This window comes from Macaca mulatta, chromosome 4 (genome assembly GCF_049350105.2).
Source record: "Macaca mulatta isolate MMU2019108-1 chromosome 4, T2T-MMU8v2.0, whole genome shotgun sequence".
NCBI lineage: Eukaryota > Metazoa > Chordata > Mammalia > Primates > Cercopithecidae > Macaca > Macaca mulatta.
In genome coordinates this window covers 142,967,488-142,991,912 of record NC_133409.1, presented here as the reverse complement: position 1 = coordinate 142,991,912, position 24,425 = coordinate 142,967,488, and the positions used below count along the sequence as shown (strand labels likewise).

Here is a 24,425-nt window from a genome sequence, read left to right as displayed (position 1 = left end):
CACTGGGAAGGAAAGTAAATGTAACTATTATTGATCTGTGAATAGAAGAAGGGGCTTGGGGAGGACGCCTCCATTCTGAGGGTCTGTGTCCACTGAATGTGGCCTTCAGAGCTGGGGAGTTGGGCTAGGTGTTGATAGCAATGCTTTCCTTCATTTACCACCTCCTGGGCATGGGCCAGTCCCTCCGGCTCAGCAGTTCTCCACCCCGCTGTGCCTTTGCAGGTGCCTTCCTGCAGCTCACTCTCACTTCAACCAAGTTTCATCTCAATGTCTCCTCCTGAAAGAGATCATGACACCTGAAACACTAAGCCTCCGTCCCGCTCCCGCTCCTCACCTCACTGCACTGATCACTACCTGACATTCTACTAGGCATCTGTTTCTCTGGCTTCCTAGTTATCTACCCTAAATAGATCACGAGCCCTACAAGGAGAGACTCATGCATTCCTTAATCACAGAACAGAGCCTAGCTCTAGTAGGTGCTCAAGTATTTGCCAGATGAATGACTGAGTCTCCAAGACGTGTGCCTGCCTTCCAAGGCAGGACGGTGGGCTCTGGCTCCACTGGAGAACGCAGGGAGCCCAGACAGATGCAGGTACAGTGCGGGTTGATGACCATTTCCAGGCCCTCGGGCCTCCTCCCTACACCACCTGTCTGCAAACCCAAAGCCCCCGGAAGGTTCTAGCCCTGGTGAGTCAGTTCCCCTGCGGACTCTGGAACCATCAGGATTCCAGAGGAAGGAGGCAGGTGGGTGAGGAGGGGTGGGGAGGAGCTGAGGGATGGGGAGGAGCTGAGGGATGTCTGGGTGTCTGAAGGCCTGATGGCCCCAGCTCTCCCCATGCATGCTGCTGCTTTCCTGCCCTCCCAGCAGCGGAAAGGAAGGATGCTCCGATCCATGAAGCTCCTTAGTCCTGGTGGCTGCCAGTCCTGTTCCCCTGGACACATCTGCCTGCCCTGGCCCCCCTTGCCGGGGGCTCTAAGGACAAGGCTCACCACTGCCAATACCGCCAGACTCCTACCTCCCTGGGAGGAAGCTGGCTTCTGACCCCTGTGCCACATTTGTCTCTCTAGGTTACATCTGTACCCTTGAACACAGTTGGAGCTGACGCCACCACACCTCTTGCCTCTCAGAATTCCCCTGACAAACCTAGCAAATTCCCCAACCCAGGGGCCTCCTCACCTGCTCTTCCCTCCTCCCCTACCCCGTGCCTGTGGCTGGCAGCTTCGGGTAATAAGTAACTGCCATCCTTGAGGGCTGAGATTCTGATAAGAGATGATTAACGCTACCCATTTATTATAATTTAAGATTATCAAGTGGTTAAACTGTAAACCTCTTCATTAATTAAAAAAGAAAAGCCCATGAGGAACCAGGAGATGGGATTAATCCTGTACCAGGGGTTGGGCCGCTGGGTTTCTCTCCCCGTATGAAGTATGCTCCCTGCCTGCTTAATACACAACATTCCCCTTCCCACTCAAACCGGGACCCCAAGGAGCTCATTCGAGGAGCTGGTTTTCTCATCCACCACGGCCTCTGAGCATGATCTTGCCCCCATCCTTCTTCTCAAAGCCCCCTGCAGGATCCTCCTGAGAGCCAACCACCTGTCCCAAAATCCTTCCTTATTGTCTGACTCTAACCTAAATCCCTCCGGCTGCAGTCCAAGCCCATTTCCTTTGGTTCAGTCTGCGTCTGGAGACAGACAACAGCTGGCCTCCATCCTCTCTGGAATAAATTGTACAAGAAACTACCAGCAAACCAGCACAGACATCTTGGGATGGATGGCATTCTTTGCAGGGTGGGAGGGAGCTTTCTGCCATGATGACCCCCACATCCCGAACGCAAACCCCACCAGAAGACTGAGTCATGATTAGAGACAAGAGCAAGATCTCAGTGCCCAACAACCTCAAAATCACTGGGCCAAATGCAAAAGGAGGCTGGGAGTGGTGGCCCACGCCTGTAATCCCAGCACTTTGGGAGGCCGAGGCGGGCGGATCACCTGAGGTCAGGAGTTTGAGACCAGCCTGACCAACATGGTGCAACGCCATCTCTACTAAAAATGCAAAAATTAGCCGGGCGTGGTGGTGCATGCCTGTGGTCCCAGCTACTCAGGAGGCTGAAACAGGGAGAACTGCTTGAATCTGGGAGGTGGAGGTTGCAGTGAGCCGAGATCACACCACTGTACTCCAGTCTGAGTGACAGAGTGAGACTCAGTCTCATAAAATAAATAGAAAAGCAAAAGGAGTATTTAGGAGTATTACCCTACTCAGATCAGTCAGGCTCCCTGACTCAGATCTCAGGCCACATCAGTTACCGTAGGGGCTCTGGCCACCAAGGCCCCCATTTGGAAGCCACAGGGTTGCAGTTCAAAGATGATCCCCAGATAGTGTAGGAAAGAAGAGGGAGCCTACACACGGGGCTGGTGTCCCTGACCATGCACTACGCCTGCCCTCACTACCCAGGTATGCCAGAAGCAGAGAGGCCAGCTAGGCACAGTTGTCCTGCCTCTTCTGCCCTGTATGCATTTCCCCCCGCCAACCATCCATCCCCAGCCAAGTAGGGCGTGGGACGTGACTGGGATTAAGAAACAGAGAGCCATTTTGTGCTGAAGGTATGGAAAAGTACTGCCAGGCCCTCTTAGTACAGAGAGGCTAGGCTGAGGTGAGGGATGGGGAGAGAGGGTTGGAAAAACCTCCAACTCCCCTAACCCGGGGCCCAGGATGAGAAGTCAGGCAACAGGAAATGGAAACTCTTCAGTCTGAGACACAGCCCCATTGTGAGATGCGAGGGGCAGAAGGAACGAGGCCACGCCTCAGACACACACACATCCTTTCTCTGCTCCACAAGGGCTGGGATTCTAAGCACAGACGTTTCCAAGCCTGTTTAACCCCTAACACCCAACCAGGCTCTGGCAAGGCCTCAGCCTTCCTGGTGGAATGAAAGAACATTTGACAGACAAGCCTGTATAGCACTGGCTCCTCCCTAGCCTGGAGTCATGACTGTGCTCTCTTCACCTGTAAAATGGGAATGATGCCACCTCCTCATCAATTCTCAAGGTTATGGATCAAAAGGCTCGATGGAGAGCATGAAGGCAGGTGCACAGGCAAGTTAGAGATGCTCCCGATGCATGTAGTTTGTGTTTACAAATGTCCATGGTTGTGGGGTAAGAGTGCTTTGTACGCGGCTGGGAGGACAACGAAAGAAGGGAGAGTAATGTGCCAGGTTTCTAAGTCAGGCAGGGAGCAGCCTCTATGTCTTACACAGCTGCATCCTGTCCCCCTGTGAACTGTCTTCAGTGAGTGGTAACAGGGGCAGCCACTTCTCAGACTTGCCCAGGGAGGTCCATCTCCCCTCAAGCCTGCTGAAAAAGAGCCCTTCATCCTGGGCTGCTGAGAGCTAAACAACTGTCCAAGCAGTGGACTGCCAGGACGCAGCCTGTACTCTTCATGCCCCTTGGCCCTCTCGCCATGTGTAAAATTAGGCTCCTGGCTACTTCCCAGGAAGGGTAGGGGAACAGGAGGGCAAGGTGTAGAACAGGCGGTTCTCTTCACCTTCACTCCCCCTAGGGACCCCTGAGCCATGTCCCGCTTTGGAGGCACAAAAAATGTAGCTGTGCACACCTGCCATAAATGCCAGATCTAGCCAGGCACCAGCTCCCTGACCCATACACAGGGCAACCCACCCAACCTATTAACCCAACAAAGATGGGACCAGAGTCATGGACAAACTTCCGCTGCTCAATGCAGCTCAAACCAGGGTCAACTGATTCATTAAGTGTTTGCTGAACACCAACAATGTGCCCAGGCACTGGGCAAAATAAAGGAAGTGCAAGACACAGACCCTGCCCAGGAGAATCTCATAGTTTAACAACAGACAGGCAGCAGTCAGGAAAGAGGTACATGACAGCAGAAGATGGCAGAGAAAGCAGCCAACAAATCAATAGCGAGACCAGGACAGTTCCGGGGGCTCACTCCATGCCCCTTTCAAGCCCAAGCAACGGTGAAACAGGGCAAGAAGCCCAAACACAGATGGAAATGAGGCTCAAAAGACATGAATGAACAAGGAACCAGAGCAATCTCCCAGTCAGGTATTCCACCCACTCTAAAAACAGTGCTCGGCCCTCCTCCCCCTCCCCTACTCCACCTTTCCTGGCCTGCAACCCCCACCATGGACCCTAAAAAAAACCTGGAAAACTCCTGAAAATTTTAGCCACCCCCTTCTTCCATTCTTTCTAGATTTGTGGTGAGAAGATACACACATAGTTTTCACCTTAAGAAGAGAAATACCTGCTTAGCTGGTAAAATCACCTGATCAGTGTACATTATGAACCATAAGGGCTGAGGGATAGTTGGTGCTTCCCTGCAGAGTAGGAGGCTGAGAGGCTGGGCTGGAGCAGGCCATTAGAAGGAATCTGGAGACTATAAGGAAACAAGTCAGAGATCAATGAAAAAGGATTCTTTCTACAGCCCGGTCTACCTCCTAGGGAGCCACTGCTGAACAATCTTGAGTCCACGAGGACTGACCTGGCAAGGCAATCACATGGCTTGCACAAACTACATGCTTTCTGTCAGCTGGTCCGGGGGGTGCGCTCACCTCGGCTGCGCTTACAAGTTTTCCAGTGGATAGGACCAGAGCAGGAATGAAAGCTGACGAGGCACAGAGGGAGGCCAGATGTGGCATTAGAAACCTTGGCTTCTGACCCAATACTCTAGCACTGCCCAGGAGAACTCTCACATGATGGAAATGCTCTGTATCTGCGCGGTCCCCTGTGGCTACTGAGCACTGGAAATGGAGCCAGTGACTGGAGAACTAAAATTGAATTTTATTAGTTTTAATTTTAAATTGGCTGGGCGCGGTGGCTCAAGCCTGTAATCCCAGCACTTTGGGAGGCTGAGACGGGCGGATCACGAGGTCAGGAGATCGAGACCATCCTGGCGAACACGGTGAAACCCCGTCTCTACTAAAAATACAAGAAAATTAGCCGGGCGAGGTGGTGGGCGCCTGTAGTCCCAGCTACTCCGGAGGCTGAGGCAGGAGAATGGCGTGAACCCGGGTGGGGTGGAGCTTGCAGTGAGCCGAGATCGCGCCACTGCACTCCAGCCTGGGGCACAGAGCAAGACTCCGTCTCAAAAAAAAAAAAAAATTTTTTTTAAATTAAGCAGGCAGGCTGGGCGCGGTGGCTCACACCTATAATCCTAGCACTTTGGGAGGCCAACGTGGGTGGATCACATGAGGTCAGAAGTTCGAGACCAGCCTGACCAACATGGTGAAACCCCATCTCTACTAAAAATACAAAAATTAGCCGGGCATGGTGGCGAATATAGTCCCAGCTACTCTGGAGGCTGAGGCAGGAGAATCACTTGAACCCAGGAGATGGACGTTGTGGTGAGCTGAGATCATACCATTGCAGTCAAGCCTGGACAACGAGAGCAAAACTCTGTCTCAAAAAAGAAAAGAAAAAATGTAATTAAGCAGGCAGGCTGGGCATGGTGGCTCAGGCCTGTAATCCCAGCACTTTGGGAGGCTGAGGTACGCAGATCACTTGAAGTCAGGAGTTCAAGACCAGCCTAGCCAACATGGTGAAACTCCGTCCCTACAAAACATACAAAAATTAGCCGGGTGTGGTGGTGCATGCCTGTAATCCCAGCTACTTAGGAGGCTTGAGGCAGGAGAATGGCTTGAACCCAGGAAGCGGAGGTAGCAGTGAGCCAAGATGGCAACACTGCACTCCAGCATGGGTGAGAGAGATTCTGTCTCAAAAATTAAATAAGTAAGCAGGCATAATGATTAGTAATATCAAGTCAAAAAGGTAAAATTGTATAGCGGCATGTGGGTAATGACTACCATACTAGTATCAAGATTGTATCAAGCACATCCTACCTGCAGCCTCCTTTGGCAGAGCCTGCCTCCCCGGGACCCTCAGGATGACCCATGCCATGAGCCACTGTCCATAGCACATTCCTGACTTTGGATTACACACAGTCCTGTGCTGTTTCAAGTCTTGCCTGTGCTTGTGTTTTCCGTTCATCTGAAGGACAGGGCAAGTCTTGGGCCCCCATGGGACTGGGTGGAGCTGAGAGCACACTAGGTCCAAGGCTGCACTCGTCCATGGGCCTCTGCAGGACTCCCCTCCCGGACCACACCACCTTTGTGTGGGACACGGATCAACACTGGGAACAGCCGGATAGGTGTTTCTGGCCCTGCCACACTCTCTTCTCGGTGACTCTCTGTCCTGGTATCCTATCTCCAACTTGGTCTGCAGACCAAAGGCTCACCTAGTTTCTCTTGTCCTTCTCCTCAAAGCATTCCACAGCACTGCTGTGCAGGAAGCTAGCAGTCTGCTATCTAAATTTAAAGACTCAAAAGACAAGAACGAACTAGGCTTGAAAGACATGAATGAACTAGGACCAGAGCATCTCCCAGTCAGGTGTTCACTACAGTCCCCAGGAACCAATCCAGGTTGGTATCCTTGGGGGGGGATTGGTTCCAAGACCCCCTGTGGACACCCCTATCTGCAGTGCTCAAGTCCCACAGTCAGTCCTTTGGAGCTCACAGATACGAAGGGTCAGCTATACGCTTTTAGTGATTATAGAAGTGATACTGGTTTTCAGAGTATGTTCTGCTAAAACCAGAGGTTTGTATACCTCATACATTAAAAATAACCAGTGTGGAAGTGGCTAATGGTACAAGCATATATTTTATCCCTTAAAAAATTGAGTTATTTGTTATAAAAGCAACACGAGCACATTATAGAAAATGTGAGAGGCAAAGAAAGAGAAAGTCATCAATAATCCTGTCTCCCCAGCTCAGCCCTGCCTGGCTTCTGTTTTTAAATTGAGTTTCTATGACTCAATACTAACGGAGAGAACCACACACTTTAACTTGCATCTCCCTGCTTTCCGCACCCCCTCATCTCGCTTTTGTATAACTTGAAGTCTGGTTCATGCCTCAGGCCCACTTTGAGAAACACCAAATGGAAGCACCAGGTCCCTATTCCAGCCTGTCAAAGGGTCTCCCATGCCACAGGCCAGAGCCCACCAATTCAGTAAGCACCGATTAAATTGTGTGCAGAGCAGTGGGGAAGAGGAGTGTAAGAGTATGTATACACAGGTGGGAAGCTGGCCTCAGGCAGCTTAGAGTCTAGGGAAAATTTTAAGATGTATACATAGGCCGGGTGTGGTGGCTCATGCCTATAATCCCAGTACTTTGGGAGGCTGAGGTGGGCAGATCACGAGGTCAGAAGTTCCAGACCAGTCTGGACAACATAGTGAAACCCTGTTTCTACTAAAAATACAAAAAAATTAGCCAGGTGTGGCGGTGTGCGCCTGTAATCCCAGCTACTCGGGAGGCTGAGGCAGGAGAATCATGTGAACCCGGGAGGTGGAGGTTGCAGTGAGCTGAGATCGTACCACTGCACTCCAGCCTGGGTGACAGTGAGAGACTCTGTCTCAAAAAAAAAAAAAGATGTGTACACAATAACCCCAACACTGGGTAGGTGGAGATAGAGGGTTTGACCACATGCAGCAGCTCTCAGTCTCAGAGCATTCCAAAAAGAGAGGCTGTGCCAAAACTCAGTTCTGTGAACTCTGAATTTCCAGTGTGGTTGGTGGTGACAGGAACTTTCTAGAACAGGACCCAAAAGTACCTGCCTCGGCTGTGGGAGCCTGCCCTGGGTTTAGACAGACATACTCCCAGAGCAATGCTGACACACGCTTTCACCAGGCAACCTGTTGACCTGTCTAAACAGAGCAGAGTGTGACCAGCTAGGAGGGCACTGCATGGATGATGGGCAGAGGGGTATGGTCAGCACAGCTAGGAGGGCACTGCACGGATGATGGGCAGAGGGGTATGGTTAGCACCCAGCACATCTGTTGGCTTGGGGGAGAATCTGGCCCGGCAGGACACCCACTGCAGGGGCTAGTGACAGTTTTCCAGATTGTTTCCCAGGAGGTGGGCCCGGCTGAAGGGCAGAGGGGGGCTCCGTCGGTGCTGTCTCTGGGTTTGGGGGCTGTTGGGAGAGAGGCCAAAGGAGAGAGAGAAACACGGCTTCATGGTTCAGGACATTCATTAATAATTACCCTCATGCTTGGTGCTAGGTTTTGGATCCAATCAGGTACAAACCAAGGGCTTGCAGGGAGGGAGGGAGGGGAGAGAAGGGTGGAGACCAGGCAACAGCCCCCGTGCAATGTCCTCTGACCCGGGGCAGAGGAGCCTAGAGGGTAATGGAGCTAGAAAGGAGGTAACCCCTAGGCCAGGGTCAGGGGAGCCACCTAAACAGCCCAAGCCTAGAGGAACTTTTCTACCTTGAAGCACACAGGCCCTCACAATATGCCCCACCCCAACTCAATCCATAATATGCATTGCATGGTGACCCGCTCCCACCACGGTATGGCCCCACCAACCTCAAAGGCAGAAATGATGTCCAGTAATTCATTCCCACAACCTTAATCCAGCACTGGGCATACAGCTGGCACTTACTAAGTGTTTTTGGCCTTATTGAACACGTGCTCAGCTCAGAGAGGTGCAGTGACCTGGACTAAACACACAGCAAATCAGCAGAGCTGGCCCAGGACTCAGCTGTCTTCTAGTCCCCCAACTGTGGGTGAGTGCAACTCTCTGGGCCATGAATTTGGGTGGATTGCAGGGCTGAGGCTAGAGTCTGGGAGATGGGGGAGGTGGGGTGTTGAAAAGCTGTTAATCAGGACACCCTCCCTTTTCCTGCTAGGCCGGGGGGTGCTGACAAGACACTACTGCCTCGGCTCGCCCCGCTTCGCCCACTCAGCACTTATCCCCTTGGCGAGAGGCAGCCCTTCCACTCGCTGCTCTGAAGGGGGCAGGGATGCTGAGAAGAGAAGGGCACCCTTCCAAAGCTAACACTGTCAGGATGCATTCCACTGCCCGGGAGGTGAGAATTTTATTTGAACAGGAGTGATAGGGAAGGTAGGGGATGGACGTCTTTCTCCTCCAGAGAGTCTGAATAGGTGCCTACCTCCATCCTGCACCGGGGGCATGAGAGGAGCAGGAACCTTGCATTAGACACAAAGGGTACCCAAGCCAAAGTAAACATCCATAAAGGGCCCCGCCCTGAGGTCCTTGGCATGCTACAGAATAACCTGTTCCAAACCATGTGGGCAAGACTAAAGCGATACCCTCCCAAGGTGCAGACCAGAGTCCAGCTAGAGGTTAACCCTAGGGAAACAAAGCGGGTGGATGTGACACAGCACGGGTTTAGCTGACTGGGAGGTCAGACAGAAACACAGCGAAGAGGCAATTAGATCTCCACTACCTGATTCTTCCTTGGGGGTTTTAGTCTCAGGGTCCCCTGACCACAGACCTGTCAAGCAGCAGGGGTTAGAAGCACTCAACAAAAGTCAGGGGCCTATTAGGGCTGTCAGGATAGGTGTGGGGGAGGGGCTGGGGATTGAGTTAACAGTCCCACCTCTGAGCTGTGGCACCCACTTATGTAGCCAGAATGTCAAACAAAACTATATATGGGGCTGGGCGTGGTGCCTCGCGCCTGTAATCCCAGCACCTTGGGAGGCCAAGGCGGCCAGATCACCTGAGGTCAGGAGTTGGAGACCGGCCTGGCCAACATGGCGAAACTGTGTCTCCACTAAAAATACAAAAAAAATTTGCCAGACGTGGTGGTGCGCACCTGTAATCCCAGCTACTCAGGAGGCTGAGCCTGGAGAATCACTTGAACCTGGGAGGTGGAGGTTGCAGTGAGCTGAGATCGTACCACTGCACCCCAGCCTAGGTGACAGAGTGAGACTCCACCTCAAAACAAAATGCAACAAAAAAACTATATATGGTCGATGTGGTCAGGAAACAGCAGTACTTTGGGGTCAGAACCCAGAAGACTGAACAGTGCAGAGCTGGGGAGCAAAGGGGCCAGCTAACACATGCACGGGGCACTTCCTGGGTGCTGACAGTGAGGTGTGTGTGGAAAACCCAGTCTCAAGGAGTAGCTTGTAGCCTAGCAAGATTCGAAAGACTGGCAGCAATTTAGGACATGACAGCCTCTACGCAAAGCTCTGGCTCTGGACTCAGAGGGCATGGGTTCAAGCCACTAACTAGCTCTGTGACCTCGACTAAGTTACCCTCTGCCTCAGTTGCCTTGCAAAATTAGGTTCCCCACAGTGCCTGTCACTTAGCGTTGTTGGGAAATCGAGACAATGTAGGCCATGGCAGCTCCCATTATGGCTGACATGCGGGACTGGTGTGACTCTCCTTGCTACCACCTCCCAAAGTCCTTTCTGTCATCAGTGGATACGAACGTCGAGTTCTTTGTAAAAGTTGAAACTCACTGCCAGGTGCGGTGGCTCACGCCTGTAATCCCAGCACTTTGGGAGGCCAAGGTACACAGATCACCTGAGGTTGGGAGTTCGAGACCAGCCTGACCAACATGGAGAAACCCTGTCTCTACTAAAAATACAAAATTAGCTGGGTGTGGTGGCGCATGCCTGTAATCCCAGCTACTTCTCGGGAGGCTGAGGCGGGAGAATCGCTTAAACCCGGGAGGCGGAGATTGCAGTGAGCCTACCATTGTACTCTAGCCTGGGCAACAAGAGCAAAACTCCATTTCAAAAAACAAACAAACAAACAAACAAAAACACTATTCGCGTGCGGGGTGTAGAATGAATCTCCTCCGTTAGGAGCTGGCCCCTGGAGTTTCCTGTCTGTAGTGTGGCTGACTGGGATCAACGGCAGGGGGCCAGAAAGAGGCGGGAACACACAAGCTGGAGAGTCCAAATCACTCAGGGCCACAGCCAGGGCTTTGGTTTAGTCTAAGAACTAAAGAGGAGATGCTGGAGGGTCTTCTGAGTCTTGAGATCACGATCTCACTATCAGGATCCCTGACTGCTGGGGCAATGATCTGATGGGAACCCTACTAGGAGATGTGGCAATCACCTTTCTTTGGGGCACAGCTTCCAAGAAGCCTTCCCTAATTGCCCCACTTAGCTCTAATTGCTCCTTTATTGTACTTCCCCCACCCCTGGTGAGCAGAGTAACCTAGGGCAAGTTACATAATCTCCCAAGGTCTGGGCCTTGACTCAGGAGGCTGGAGGCCAGTTAAATAACCACTAAGCTCCCTCGGCCTCACATTTTATGACTTGCTGCCACGAGTGGTGCCCAGAGCATGAGCCACCCCCTGCCAACCTCCAAGACAGGCTGGAGAAACCAGCCAACAGCTCCTTAGGTGCAGACGCAGGAGGAGCAAAGTCCAGGGCTGGAGAGACTCCCTGGGGAGCACGCAGGCATCAGATCCTTTCTGCCTGAGGCCCTGGCTGGCCCAGAAAAACATCCTCCTTTCCCAGCCTGGGGTTCAACACAATTTCAACTTTTGCCTCTTATCTGGGAAACTAGTGGGAGGGGAAGCTGGTGCTCAAGATCACAGGAAGGGGCGTGTTGGAGCAGGTTAGGAAATCAGGTAGGCCAGTTTAGTGTAAGTAGAAGTAGTCTGCACCCCAAAATACCATCAAGAGCTTTTTCAACTTAAAGGCCTTTTTTTTTTTGAGACGGAGTCTAGCTCTTGTCACCCAGGCTAGAGTGCAGTGGCGTAATTTCGGCTCACTGCCACCTCCGCCTCCCAGGTTCAAGCGATTCTCCTGCCTCAGTCTCCTGAGTAGCTGGGAGTTCAGGTGCCCACCACCACGTCCAGCTAATTTTTGTATTTTTAGTAGAGACAGGGTTTCACTGTGTTGGCCAGGCTGGTCTTGAACTCCTGACCTCCTGATCCACCCCACTTAGGCCTCCCAAAGCGCTGGGATTACAAGCGTGAGCCACTGTGCCCACCCTAAAGGCCGTTTTAAAAGGGATTAGAAATAAAGTAAGAATGGCCCAGGGACAAAAGGCCTGGATCTGGGTAGGCTGTGCTGTTAGAGTAATCTGAACTTGGTTCTAGAGATTGTTCTGCCCCCAGCTAATCCTCACCAGGCCTTGGTGTCCCCATCCAGCAAAGGGGATGGCATCCATTTGGCTGCCAGACCTCCCAGAGTCAGGCCCACAAAGTCATAGAAGGTCTCAGAAGAATGGGTCCGCAGAGAACCGTGGTAAGGGCAGGTTGGGGTGCACATGAGCACAGTCTGTGTAGCTGCAGGCGTCTTAGAGGACTGGGTGGTGTACCAGGTGCTGCTGGCAACACCCTGCAAATACTTTTCTCCTTCCCCCTGGAGTGGTGCAGGCTCCAGTCATGCCAAAGGTGCCCCCAGCTAGGGAGCTGCCCTTCTCCACAGCAAACACTGTGGGCCTCCCCGCCAACTCCGCTTCTCAGAAGCCTCTGAAGATCAAAGAAGTCTCCACAAGGACGGGGCCAGGAGGCGTTTTTCTCCCACCCCAGCTCATCCACTTGCCCTACTGGTTTCCACAGAGAGGCAGGGACCAGGGCTCATTCTCTTGGAGCAGTCCTTCAACAGGTCTGGGCACACAGTATGTGCTTAGTAAAAGATCTGCTGAATGAGCAACTGGATGGTTTGCTCTGTCTCAAGTTCCTTGAAAGCAAAAACCACGGCTCCCCTCCAGCACCAAGGGCAGACCTGCTCAACATGCTCTTGCTGACCTCTGCTGCCTGGGCCTTATTTCACAGGGGAAAGGAATTTGGGAAAAGTTGATGGAACAAGGGATGGGGGTAGGGGAAGAAGAAGAGGGGGCTCCTGGTGATAAACAGACTCAGGCAGGGAGAGCAGTTTATCCCGTAAAGTCCCTCCATCAAAGGGGAGAGGATAATAATAAGCTGGTCTTGAAGGCTGCCTCCAGCTGGAAGCTGCACTGAGTGAGTCTTACAGGCATTTCCTCTTGCAAGGTGGGTATAATTAGTTCCATTTTCAGATGATGCAATGGGCTCAAGGCCTCACAATTTGTAAAGGCAGAGAGGTGGTATTAAATCCCAGGTGTGACTTGAATGCTGGTCCTTAACCAGGTTCCACTCCAGCCTGGGCAACAGAGTGAGACTCTGTTTCAAAAAATAATAATAATAAAAATAAAATAATGGCACCCCTACTCCTTCCACGACTTAGAGCCTGTGAGACCAAGGACCAGAGTCCGGGTCTGGGGCACCTGGCTTCATTCACTCTGCTGTGACCTTGCAAGAGGCTTGGCTACACTGACTAGACTTCCAACCAAAAGGGACACACAGCTTTTGGCATCCCCCTGAGCTGAGCACAGTGCCGGACAGACGGACACAACAAACGGAGCAGGACTGAAATCCACACACTCACTGAGCATCCTGAGAGCGAGGCCTGGCAACACAGGCCCAGGGCTGGGAAGACATGGCCACTGCCCACGAAGGTTGCAAACGGTCTAGCTGGACCTAACAAGCACTCTAAGCCTTTTTGAATGAATGGATGAGTCCAGAGAGGGAAAATCTGGCCAGGGGCACACAGCATAAACCAGTTTACAGGTAAAAGCAGAACCCAGGTTAGAATCAGTTTTTTCCTACACAGTAGTTCAGATGCGGGTTCCTTATCCCTAGCCCCAAGCACGGAAGCACTTGGACAAATGGAAGGGGGCTCTGCTGTGTCCTCCCCACCCAATGTGGCCAACAAGGCCCCTGGCAGCCCTATAGGACTGGAGACTACACCACTGAGCGAAGCAGGTCCTGCTACCAGCTGCCCTGCACAGCTTCTCTCCCAGACTCAGGGGGCCAGCATCCCCGCTCACAGGAGGGGCCCAGCGAAGCAGCTGCAGCCAGATTACAGTGGGGCACGGGAGGTGACAACAGTCATAAGTACACATCCCTGCCTAAATATTTCAGCAGGAAACCCAAATATTTAGATGGAGGAGAGGAAAAAGAATGCACATTTCAAAGCCAATCGAAGATGAGAGGGGAGGCGGGTAGTGTCTGCCCCGAGTGAGGGCCCAGCTCTGATCCCAGACCCTGGGTAACCATCAGCCAGGGAGAACACCCGTGAGACCATCTGGTCCCAGGAATTCTCCAGAAAAGTTTTAACCAAGGCCTGGGACAAGCCAGGACTGAGCAGAGCCCTGCTAGAACAGAGAAAGAAGGAAACCATCCCTATTTTTAGGTGTTGACCATCAACAGTTTTAGGTGGTTAATTTGCAGGAAATAGAAAACAGTGGGTGACTGACTCCACTAGGAGAAACTTGATGGGTTTTATCATCTTCCCTTGTCCCCATCCTCAGATTAGGAGCTCACTGCATGGTGGGTCCTGCAGGGTGGTGTCAGGGACAGAGTACACAGAGGAACTGGGTACAGGAACAGCAGCTAATACGTAGCCGGTCACCTGTTACCTGTGCCAAACATGTTAACATGTTAACATAGATTCTATGGGCATGAGGGACATACTGTACTATTATCCCATTTCGCAGATGAGATGACTTGCTCAATGAGGTCACACAGCTCAGTATCCTGAACTCTTAGCGCCATGCACCCTGAGACTCTGAGGACACCACATATGCCCTGTACTTTCTTGCCTCTATGCTTTGCTCCCTGCTTTTCCCACCTTCAAGGTAGCCTCACACAGAAGAGAATAGTTCATAGTGTGAGCTCTGGGTTCAAAACCTCGCCCTTCCACTTCCTAGCTACGCAGCCTCAGACAAGTTATTCAACCTCTATGGTCCATTCTGTTGCTTCTACTGCGAGGTCGAGCTGATCATGGCACCTACTGCAGAGGGTGGCTGCCATGATACAATGAGATGATGCACATCGGTGGCTCCCACAGCCTGGGGCCATGTAAGTGCTTGTAACTATTGGTTGCCCAAGCCTGTCGCTCCCAGCCCCTGGCTCCACCTCCACTTATGGACAAGATCGAAGGCTCGGAGTCAACAAGGGGGATTGAATCTCAGTCCTCTACCCAGCAGTGTAGACCTAAGCAAATCACCTGGCCTCTGGTTTCCTGTCCAATGGGAATAGCAATACCTAGCCCACAGAACTGGTTCAAGGAGACACCTGGTAGGCACTCCACAGAATGCTCACAGGGCTACTGCCCATGCCACTCACCCTTCAAGCCTGCCTTCTTCTAAGTGCAGGAGTAAAAATTCATCTCTTGCCCTGGTGCACACCTGGAGTCCCCAGGTGCACTTACCAACATCAGTCTGATAACAGCTCCTTACTATTCTTCCTCCAGGTTAGGGGTCCCCTGAGGGCAGGGGCTGTGTTTTGTTTGGAGCCAGGTCTTCCACAGGCCAAGGAGTTTGGCTACAGGCCTCAGAAAACAGAAAATGAATCCCCCCAGCCCCTTCAACCTTTGCCCATCTCTCCAGCCTCTTCCATCTACAACCCACCACTGAGCACTCCGGACTGTTATTTCCTCTCATTTTACCACTGCAGCCCAATTATCTTTCCTCAGCTGCACCGAGCTCCAGAGGGTTAAAGACTCTCCAATATCTGAGGCTTCACCAAGCGCAGAAAGGATAGCCAGTAGGCAGGGCCCCTTCTGTGTTTCCAACTCCACTGCATCCAGGTCTCTGAGGTCCAGAGATTGGGATAACGGCTCACCGGAAACCTAGAGGCCTTAGGCAGCCGAACAGAGCTACAGCTGGAGCACACCACCGCCACTTCTACATAAAGGGACAGCGAAGATGCAATCTGGGAAGGTCACCAAACGGGAGAGGGAATGTCTTTGGCTGGGCCAGGGACCCAGACCTGGACCTCCCAGTGGGGCTCAAACTAGAGTGTGAAGGTCAGTGGGTTTTTCTGGGGGCTGCAGGCTCTACGGGCTTTCTGGGAAAACCCACACTACATCACATCAGCAGGAGAGAGGAAGGAGGGGGTGTCCTTATCAGAACACCCACAGAGTGAAGGCATCAGCCCACAGAAAAGTCGTTAGAGTAGAATGTTCCACTTCTTTTATGCTGTAAATGGCTGTGGAGGAAACTTTCTGAAATGTTGTTCCCTCCCCTACTTGAAAAATGCAAAACTTTGATGGAGTTCAAATTCCTTGGCAACACAGAAGAGCTTAGTCATGTGACTCTCACCTCCCTGGCCTGTGGCTACAGCCTGGTGGGTCCATCCTGCAGAACACCTCCCCAAGGGCTATGGGCAAGAGACAGCCACCATCCCCATCCCGTTTCCAGTTCTTTAGAAGTTTGGTTGATACACACCCAGAAGCAGGATCACTGCATCACTCAGTAGTTTTATTTCTAATTGAGGAAACTCCATACTATTTTTCACAGTGGTTGTACCACTGTGCAAAGCAAAAGAAAGACTACATGTTGACTCCACTTAGGAGACATCTAAAGTAGTTAAGTTCACAGAAACAGAAAGTAGAATGGTGGTTACCAGGGGCTGGGTAGAGAGGGGGAAGAAGAATTGTTGTTGAAGGGGGTATAATTTCAGTGTTGCAAAATGAAAAAGTTCTGGAGATCTGTTTCATAACTGTAAATTTACTTAATACTGCTGAGCTGGGCTTTTAACCGTGGCTAACATGGTAAATTATATGTTTCTGTGTTTTTTGCATTTAAAAAATTCAGTTGACATTCTCTCTATTCTAGGAAGATCTTCCTGATTCTTTGTAATACCAATGAGATGCCCACGACACCTGTGCAGACACTGCTCCATTGCAGCATAGGAATATCTGGGCGTAGCAGAAATGGCAGCTAACACTTAGCATTTACAACGTGCCACAGACTATTCTAAGCAGACTATGGTGTGGCTTCAGAGGCCACTCCCACAACCATCAGGCATACTGCTTGGATGGTGATTCCTTCAGCAACACCACCAAGGCCCTGCAGTGGCAGCTGGAGAAAGATCCCTAACGAGGGCAGCACATCCTGTCTCCATGTACAGCCATCCTTGGGAAGAACGGAACAGGCAAGGGTTCTTCTGCATTATTCCAGAGGTCCCTGGGGACTCAACGAAATTTCAAAGAGATTTGCTTCCATCTTCTCCAATCCCTAAAAGGAATATTGGAAGGAGGCAAACCTATTTCGTGTGCTTTCCTATGGTCTCCTACCTCACTTCTCTGTACCACCCCAGTTCTGGCCAACTGGTTCTTGCAGCACCATGCAAATACAGCATCCCAATTTGGACAAAGACTGTCTTGGAGGCTCCACTCAGGGGTCTGGCTCCTCTGCTCCCCAAAACTTTGCACCTCTCTCTCTTCCCACCACCACCAACCACAAACACAGTTCAGAGGCTGAGCCCAATCTGCTAGCAAACAGCCAAGTTCAAGATGAAAGCCTTTGGCCCGAGGTCAGGGCCAGTCAAGCACAACATCCAAAACTGGGGGATTGTGTTTCTTTTAAACGCCAGACTATAAATAGGGCAAAACCCCAGGAAAATATTTAAAAGCAACAATCATCACCTCCTTTGCATCCCCCACCCCCACTGGAAACTTTCAACACTTGCTAATTTCTGCCCTCCATAATTCTCTATTACTGTGCCATCTGTAATCATCCTAAGGGTTCTAGTGAAACTCTCAAAGCAATTTAATAAACATTCACTTTCACTGTTAAAAAACTCTGACCAGAGCAGTTAACTAAGGCAGACTAAGGCTTTTTTTTTTGGCTGTCCTCAACTTTCGAGTGGAACATAAATAAGAAACAAGCCATTAGGAAGGGACCTCTTCAATTTCCTCTCAAAAAACCAGCTTATCCACTTTCCACTTCTGCAGTTCTAGCCAGTAAGAACTCACGCTCGGACCCAAGGATGTGGAGGCCTCCAAGATCCTCTCTAACCAAAAGAGCTATTGTGTTCCCTTTACTTACAAAGGCAGTGAAGTGGACCAGTGCATTTTACAATTTCCAACAAGGCTTGAGACAAAGAGGGTGTTCATAGTAACCCTCAGCTTTCCAAAAAATTCAGCGTACCCCATTCTAAATATTTCGGTCACATGTAATTTTGTCATATATTCCATGTTTTTATTTTTCAAATCTGGGGAGCAGGATTGGTGTTAAAAGAGTGTCAGAACCTCAAAATTGGAACTAGCCTTACTACTTTGGACTGGAGTGTGTATAGACCAGTCCAAAGGGTTCAGAAAATCAAAGGAGGCACACGTGGAAAACCTTAGAACACAAGAAAGCACTTTGGAGCTTAGGAAGGAAGGAGGCCAGTAGGATCCAAGAGGCTTCCAGGAACAGGTCAGCTATATGAGCAGTCAAGCAAAACCTGGACTTTGGTCTGGGATGCTAGACAGAGGGCAGGACCTAGGGCAACCCTACTCCACCCCCAGGAGACAAGGGACTCTCTAGAGCCACAGCAAGAAGCCCGCAGTCTGCCTTCCCCAGGCTAGGAGAAAGGGCCAGTCTCCGTCTTCTGTCAGGAGTCTCTTCTCCCTTCCTTTCCCAGTTAGGTTTTTTTTTTTTCTTTCTTTCTTCCTTTTTTGAGACAAGGTCTTGCTCTGTCGCCCAGGCTGGAGTGCAGTGGTGCAATCCAGGCTAACTGCAGCTTTGACCTCCCAGGTTCCTAGCTGCTCTTTCTAATCCAAGACCCCACTCTGGCTTGAGATCATCTCCTGAGAGCCCTCCCTAACCCCTCAGGCTGGACCAGCCCCTCGGTAAGTGACCTCCTGAAAACCTCTGCCGTAGCCCACACCCACAGTCTTGTTCCCAGTGGGTTTATGTATCCTTTTGTCCAGCAGCTCCAAACCCAGCCTAATTCTTTGTATTCTGAGAGTCTTGCCCAGTGTCTGGCACATGGTGGGTGCTTAATAAATGCTTGCTAATTTCCATGTACTTTGAAACATGAAACTTAGATTTGAAACCTGACTCTGCTCTATGTGATCCCAGACAAGTTACATCACCTTTTCCCCTAATTTTCCTCATTTATGGGGTGGTCTTCAAGATTAAATTAAAATAAGAATGTATATAAAACGCTTATTCAAAGTGGTCTGGCGCATGGTGGCTCTCAAATCCTTCCTGTTTCTGATCACTGCCCACCAGAGGCAGAAGGCTGAGAAGGGCTGTCACTCCTCCCCTTCAATCCCACCCCCACTGTTTTTCGGTGGGGTGGGGGTTGGAGGCTTCTGAAATGAGAAGTGCAGAGGGGTGGACTGATACATTACTTCAGTAACAGAGGCCGGGTCAGCCAGGCAACAACACAGGAGACGCCTGTATGCCATTCCCTGTGCTAGGGGAAATAGAAAATAGAATTTTCCAGCAGATCAGCGTCCAGCTGAACCAATTTCCTAAGCTCAGTCACAGAGCAACAATCTTCACAGGCCCAAGAGGGAGGTGCAAGCTCCTGGGGCAGACTGCCTGGTCATTCCCCCTCCCCGTCCCGCCCCACGGGCTGTGCCTCCTGTGGTGTCCCTGTGGCCACTCTATCTTCTCTGGGCTTCAGCTTGCTTACTTGAATACATACTGTAAAGAGTACCTGAAATAAGGCAGGTAGGTAAAGCTGCCTTCCTCAATAAATGCTAGGGTCAGGAGACCTGTTCACTTTTTATAGACATCTTGCCTAATGTTTCTACTTTATTGGAGCCTCACCAAACACTCATTTTGCAGATGAGGAAAGGAAGGCAAAGTTAAGTTACATGGCTTGATGGGTAAATGGCCGAGCCAGATAGCAAAACCAGCCTGTGCCCTCTCTCATAAAATGAGGATAACAGCACCCACAATGCCCAACACAGAGTAGGTTTGCTGTAAATGTTAACTTCCCTTGTGAGAGTTTCTGCAATTTAGGAAGAGGTCTGGAGAATGAGTCACCAAAGATCTTGCTTGAGAGCAGGGGTTCGAGATGGTTCTGAAGGCAGGAAAGAGGATGATCACGTGGTCCCAGGCTGGCGGGTCACTGAGCACTTGAAAGTCAGTCTGCACCTCACTTCAACCACAGTGGAGGGAAGGAAGTACCTGACATTCGGCGGGTATTTCTAAAGAAAGGTGACTTAACTCCCTTTCTCACACATTTGAAAAAGCACACACAACTTCCAGGGTAAGAGAAACCCCAACCCAGACTGCACCCCATCTCTTCCAACAATCTTTGTCCTACCCCAGGAATTCCTAGCTAGGGGCTCCTTCATGATTCCAAGGTGACTCAGAACCAGCTAAAACACAGAGCCTCAGGTGGAAAATGCCCAAGCAGCCAGATGGGAAAGAAGATTTTTGAGTTTTCCTTTTTCCTCAAACCAATATCCTGAGGCCTGAGGCAGTACCCCAAGTCACAAGAAAGCAGAGCAAGGCAGATTTCTGCAGATTAAAACTGATGCCAGCAAATGCTTCCACTTGTCCATTTTCATTTCTTGGGTTTTTCCTATGATGGGAGGGGACTCACCCAGTTGGGGTTGGTTTGGGAGTTTTTTTGGCCAGGGTTGAGGACAGGGCTGTCCTTGTTCAAGAACTAATCTATAATCATCTCCAAAGCAGACTGGCTTGATGCCGAAATCCTTTTTCTAAAAATTACCTGCCCATTACTTTTTTTTTGGGGGGGGGGAGGTAAATGTTGACAGATTTAACAGGATCGCTAAATAAGAGGCATTTTGTTTGTTCAAACACCTTAAGAAGCCGTCTAGCCTCCAAAGCTATGACCACCAGCTGCACCCAGCTGCCTAACCCCTGGACCCACCCCACCACCAACCGCCCCCCGCCTTTCCCTTCTCCTTGTGTTTTGAAGTTTATTTTCCCACATTTAGCCTTGAATTCTTTCCTTCCTTCCCCTGCAGTGCTGGAGCAACAGCTTAGAGGGAAACACTTCGAGGGCAGCTCCAGGCTTTATCATCCTTGCCTGCCCTCTTCCCCCTCCAAACAAAGCCCTGTAACAAACTAAACAAAAACTTGTTCTCTAGAGGAATTGTTTCCTCAAGGGAAATCATAAAGTGACCCCCTCCCCATAACACCCCCCCCCAGGGTAGATACCCATCAGAAGGAAGCCGTGTAGACTCTTCATGCCAGGACTCCTGCCGCTAGGAGGTAAACCAACCAACCACCTGCTTTAGCTTATCCTCCCCACCATCACCTCCCAACTGCCTCTACCCGGGAAACTGCTACAGGGCAAGAGACTCTCCACTAAAACCCAACACTAAGCCTACTGGACTAAACCTCCCCTTCCACGGGACCCCTCAGAGGACAAGTCTCCCCACACACCGCTGCCAGCAAACACCTATATGCTCATCTGTATGATGCCCATCGATCTGGGGACAAGGTTTTGATGTTTTCCAAATGCTTCCAACCTAAAAGTGCACGGCAGAAATAAGGAATGAGGAGGATGGGCTCATTCCTATTTCTCACACGGGGAAACAGAGGCTGGAAAATGAGCGACAATTAGATAGGCATAAAGTATTGGGGTGCTGCTGTAGACTAAACGTTGCTCATCAGACCTCCTTTCTGGCATCTTTCACCCTGAGAGCAATAGAACACCTTGGACAATCTACCCCACTCCCCACCTGCTGCAATCTAGAACTTTCACCCAGGTCCTGGTCATTCCAACCGGGGGAGCAGGCCAAGAAGGGTTGGTGGATGAAGCTGAGCCCTCGAGAAACTGGTGTAGAGGGCCTCAGTCCCCAAACTGGCCCCAAAGTCTCAGCCAGGATAGGCAGCCCTTTTATCCTAAGTGAAGTCAATGTCACCCATTGGGCTGTGCACCAGAAGATAAGCGGTTCCCAATGCCAGCACGGAGGGAAGTCCCCCACCCACCCCAATTCCGCACACTCTGTCCGACCCACTCGCAAAGGGACTACCCGGGTATTATTCGTTTGTGCAACCTGCTACTTTCACAAAGTTTTACTCCAAGCCCTTGAAGGATGTCTCCGCGAGATAAGCCTTCCCGGAAGCCTGAGCGCGTCCCCAGCATTCCAGGCACCACCCCTCATCCCGCGGGTTCGGGCCCCACAGAGCCCCCAGCTCCTCTCCAGAACCCTGCTGGGGGCGGGAAGATTTTGCCCAGGCTCGGGCTGGGGGACCCTCCCGCCGCTCTGCCGGCTTCACGTTTCTTAAGAAAAGCCTAGCAGGCTTGGCACTGGCCCTGGAGCGGGGAGGTGGAGACACGAGGGGATGGCACCAGGCTTGGCTCCCAGACTCCGGGAGCGTCTCCAGGGAAAGATAAACGCTTTTATCCGCCCCACAGCCTCTTTCCAAGGAGGGAGGTACCGTCACACCCACACTGAAACACTATGGAGCCCAGTTCACCCGGGAATCAACTCCAATTTATCTCCGGCCAAACTAAGTTCCAAAGAGTCTCCGCGCTTGGGGGACTCCCGTGTCCCTAGGGTGAACGACGGATCCTCGAAGCCTGATCCATGATGAGACATGCTCTCTCATCACCCCCTGGACCTTCCACAGGGACTGAGGGTCACCCAAAGCTGTGAAGGGGTCTTCCTTTCAGCGCCCCCTAAAGTTCAAGCCAGCTTCAGATGTATATGGGGGTACAGGCGGCGACTGACCTCTAGGATCTTCTCCAGGCCCTCCTGACCCAGGCACGGGAACTCTTTGAGCAGATGCAGCTTCTGTGTGTAGTAGTTTTTCTTGGCCTCCTTCCAGTGCGGCTCCTCCAGCACTTCGAAGATCGCCGCCCCGATGGCCAGGTAGAAGATGATGGCCGAGGTAAGCAGAGGGCCCCGGTCCACCATGGCTCCCGAGCAGCCGCCTCCTAGAGAAAGCCTCTCCTAGCCCCAGCTGCTCCCAGTCCGCCCGCCCTCCAGCCTCTGAAAACAGCTGTTTGAATTTGGAGCTCCGCATGCGCAGTGCCCGGTACTCCCCCCAGCAAGCACCGCTCCCCGGACAAAGTTTCTCGGCCAAGTTGGCCAACGGAGCGCGGGGAGCTGCGTGGGGCCCCACTCACGAGGCCCGGGGTGGGCGAAAACCAGGGGGGCTGAAGAGGCGCCCTGGACCGCGGATGCGTAAGGAGCGGGAGGAACACCAGACGGGACTCTGGGAAGACACGTGGACCGCTTCTCCACGCGCCGCTCCTCCGCGCTCCACTAGCTGTATGAGCAGCTCCCGCCTCCGCGCGCCTCTTTAACCAGCGCCCGGCGCGCTCTGTCCCCCCTCCGGCTCCGGGCTCCGACCCGGGAGGAGCCCAGGCCGGCCCCGCCCCTTCCCCGCGCCAGCAGCCTGGCGAGCGCAGGAGCGAGCGCGAGGTGAGCGCTGGAAAAGGCTCCGCGCTCCCGGCGCTCCCGGGGTCAGCCGCCAGGGGAGGCTGCGCCGCCCGCCCAGACCTGCACGCCCCGCGGTGCCCGAGGGGTTGCGGTCTCATGTTTGTTATTAGAGCTGGCGTGTTAACTAAAATGATTGTGACTGAGGTCAAGAGTTTATTGCTTTCGTTATTTTTATTGTAATTCTATTTTCGTTTACTGATGTTTCTTCCAAAAAAGTCTCATGCTCAGTCTCTCCGTGTCTCTCTTCCACACACTTTCCTATAAGCCTGAGGAAGGGGGTTAGAACGGGGCTGAAGAAGTTGTAGGGAGTCAGAGGACATCAGGAACTAATCCAGCCACCCACTCGTGATTCCTCCGTCTCACCCCGTTCTCACCTACCCAGGTGAGAACCTTGCATCTGGAAGGAGCAGGCAGCTCAATTCGTGGCACCCCTGTGCGTCCCCCCAATACACAGTAACTCTACGGGAAACACTTGACCTCCCTTCCCTTCCCTCCCCTCCCCTCCCCTCCCCTCCCCTCCCCTCCCCTCCCCCCTCCCCTCCCCCCTCCCCTTTATTTTTCTTTCTCCTTTATTTTTCTTTCCTTTTCTTTCAGACGGAGTCTTGCTCTGTCACCAGGCCGGAGTGCAATGGCGCGATCTCAGCTCACTGCAACCTCCACCTGCTGGGTTCAAGCAATTCTCCTGCCTCAGCCTCTCAAGAAGCTGGGACTACAGGTTCGCGCCATCACGCCCAGCTAATTTTTGTATTTTTAGTAGAGACGGGGTTTCACCATGTTGGCCAGGCTGATCTCAATTTCTGACCTCAGGTGATCCGCCCGCCTCAGCCTCCCAAAGTGCTGGGATTACAGGCGTGAGCCACCACACCCGGCCCATTTTCATACATATGCTGCAGCTGATTTAAAATTCCATCCCCCTCCTCCTTATCTCCCTCTTTGGCTTTATGTTTTTCCTAGCACTAAATTCCCTCTGCTATATTATTTAACTATTTATTGTTTACTCTGTACTGTGCTCCCTCCCCACCACACACACACACACACACACACACACACACACACACACACGCACACGGAAATGTCTGCTGGGGAGATGGAGAATCTGTCTTGTGTAATGATGTATCCACAGTGCTTGTTACATACATAGCAGACACTCAATAACCATGTGTGCAATGAAGGAGTGAATGAATTTGTTAAAAACAGGCACCCAGGATATTTCTAACTCGCCTTGCTGCCATTCTGTGAGCTCTTGTAAACCCCCAGGAGTACTGCATCCCTTCCATGCATCATAAGCAGACCCCATTCGACCCACTTTGCGGTGAGGAAACAAACTCAGTGGGTTAGTTTGTTCAGTCTCTCAACCAGCACCAGTCAGAAGTTGGAGGGGAACCCTCCTTTCAGCGCTCTGTACCAGGGGCTAGCCCTGCCGTTCTCTGACCTCTGTAGGGGCA

General features: G+C 51.7%; 1 protein-coding gene across 1 annotated transcript in view; it reads right to left on the bottom strand.

Moving 5' to 3' along the window:
- KCNK5 (potassium two pore domain channel subfamily K member 5) overlaps window positions 1-22,991 on the bottom strand; it is a 40,321-nt gene extending 17,330 nt beyond the window's left edge. Inside the window, exon 1 of the mRNA XM_001117117.5 lies at window positions 22,267-22,991. Coding sequence (XP_001117117.3) covers window positions 22,267-22,452 — 186 coding nt within the window. The 5' untranslated portion in view covers window positions 22,453-22,991. The remainder of the gene's footprint in view (window positions 1-22,266) is intronic.
- Window positions 22,992-24,425: the final 1,434 nt, after the last annotated feature.